The sequence below is a fragment of the Mesitornis unicolor genome, unplaced genomic scaffold (genome assembly GCF_000695765.1).
Source record: "Mesitornis unicolor isolate BGI_N332 unplaced genomic scaffold, ASM69576v1 scaffold12597, whole genome shotgun sequence".
NCBI classification, from domain to species: Eukaryota; Metazoa; Chordata; class Aves; order Mesitornithiformes; family Mesitornithidae; genus Mesitornis; species Mesitornis unicolor.
This window is the reverse complement of record NW_010194379.1, coordinates 4034-5799: the sequence shown is the minus strand read 5'-3', so window position 1 is coordinate 5799 and position 1766 is coordinate 4034. Positions and strand designations below refer to the sequence as shown.

The window sequence follows — 1766 nt, the reverse complement described above, 5'->3', positions numbered from 1 at the left end:
CTTCTCCATCAAGAGCAACCACCCCGGGTTGCTGAGTGAGAAGGCAGCCAGCAAGATCAACGAGACCATGCTGCGGCTGGGTGAGCTGGGCTCCCTCGGCACCGTTTCCATCCGAATTTGAGTGGACGTGGGGACATTTTGTCCCCTGAACCACGAGAGCCCCATTCCCAGGGGGTCCCGGTGCATCATCTTTGTCCCAGGGTCCGGCTAAACCAGGGATGTCCCACTTCTCTTCCAGGCATTTTTGGCTTCTTGGCCTTCGGCTTCGTCTTCATCACTTTTGGCTGCCACTTCTACGACTTCTTCAACCAGGCGGAGTGGGAGCGCAGCTTTCGGGAATACGTCCTGTGAGTGGGACGGGGACAGGGACGGGGACGGCGAGTGGGACACCGGCGGCATCCCAACACCTTGCGTTTAGCGGGGAGCCTTGCAGAGACCCCCCAGGTCCCTCACCACCGCATCTCCACTCTGCAGAGCTGTGGGGTGTCGTTGGGTGTCCCCCCCAACCTCCTCAAGGCCACCGTCGTGTCCCCGCAGGTGCGAGGCCAACGTGACCATCGCCACGCAGACCAACAAGCCCATCCCGGACTGTGAGATCAAGAACCGGCCGAGTCTGCTGGTGGAGAAGATCAACCTCTTCGCCATGTTCGGCACCGGCGTCTCCATGAGTACCTGGGTCTGGACCAAGGCCACCCTGCTCATCTGGAAGCGCACCTGGTGCAGGTGGGACCCTGAGGATGTCACCCCAGCTCCGTGTCACCGTTCCTGCCCCATCCGACGTCCCGAGATGTTGGAGGACGTCCCCAGATTTTTGTCCCTCAGCTCAATGAGTTGTGGGCTCGCAGCAGAGAGTGGTTGGGGAACGAGGTGGCCTCTCTCACTTTGAGGGCGTCTCGTGTCCTGTTTGAAGGACACCTCCATCCCCACATCCCTGTCCAGAGATGGGGGTCCCCATGCCCCCGGCTGTGATCCCTGGGGTTGTTTGTTCCCCCCCATGTCCCTGTTCTGACCCACTGTGTCCCCAGGCTGACGGGACAGAGCGACGACCAGCCCAAGAGGATCAAGAAGAGCAAGATGATCGCCAAGGCCTTCTCCAAGCGCAAGGAGCTGCTGCGCGACCCGGGCCAGGAGTTGTCCTTCAGCATGCACACCGTCTCGCACGACGGCCCCGTGGGTACGCGCTCACGGGACGGGGGACGTTTCGGGAGCACCTCGGGGTCCCCATTGTCCCCCCTCTTTGACTGTGTCCCCCCCGTTGTCATTGCAGCTGGTTTAGCGTTCGACATCAACGAGCCGTCGGCCGACGTCTCCTCGGCGTGGGCCCAGCACGTCACCAAGATGGTAGCCAGGAGAGGGGCGATCCTGCCCCAGGACATCTCTGTGACGCCCGTGGCCACACCTGGCAAGTCCTTGGGGGGGTACACGAGCTGGGCTGAGGGGTGGTGGGGATGTTTTTTGAGGGGATACAGGGCAGGATGTGACCGTTGTCACCCCCCCCTTCCATGTCCTGCAGTGCCACCGGAGGAGGGAGCCAACCTCTGGGTGGTGGAGGCCGACATCTCCCCCGAGCTGCAGAAGCGCAGCGGCCGCAAGAAGAAGCGGAGGAAGAAGAAGAAGGAGGTGTCCCCGGGCCCAGAGCACTCCCTGGGGGTGTCCGCAGCACCCCCAGCCCCCAGCACCGTCCCTCGCCTGCCCCGGCTGCCGCCACAGCCCTGCCTGGTGGCCTTCCCCCCCGACGTCCTCCCCGGGCTCCCACCCGGCCACCC

At 63.5% G+C, this 1766-nt stretch overlaps 1 protein-coding gene across 1 annotated transcript in view; it reads left to right on the top strand.

Moving 5' to 3' along the window:
• Positions 1–1766, top strand: part of SMO (smoothened, frizzled class receptor) — a 3509-nt gene that overhangs the window by 1458 nt on the left and 285 nt on the right. Inside the window, exons 6-11 of the mRNA XM_010187774.1 lie at positions 1–80; positions 239–347; positions 538–723; positions 1026–1174; positions 1268–1402; positions 1514–1737. The exon at positions 1–80 is cut by the window's left edge and continues 15 nt beyond it. Of these exons, the coding sequence (XP_010186076.1) occupies positions 1–80; positions 239–347; positions 538–723; positions 1026–1174; positions 1268–1402; positions 1514–1737 (883 nt within the window). The remainder of the gene's footprint in view (positions 81–238; positions 348–537; positions 724–1025; positions 1175–1267; positions 1403–1513; positions 1738–1766) is intronic.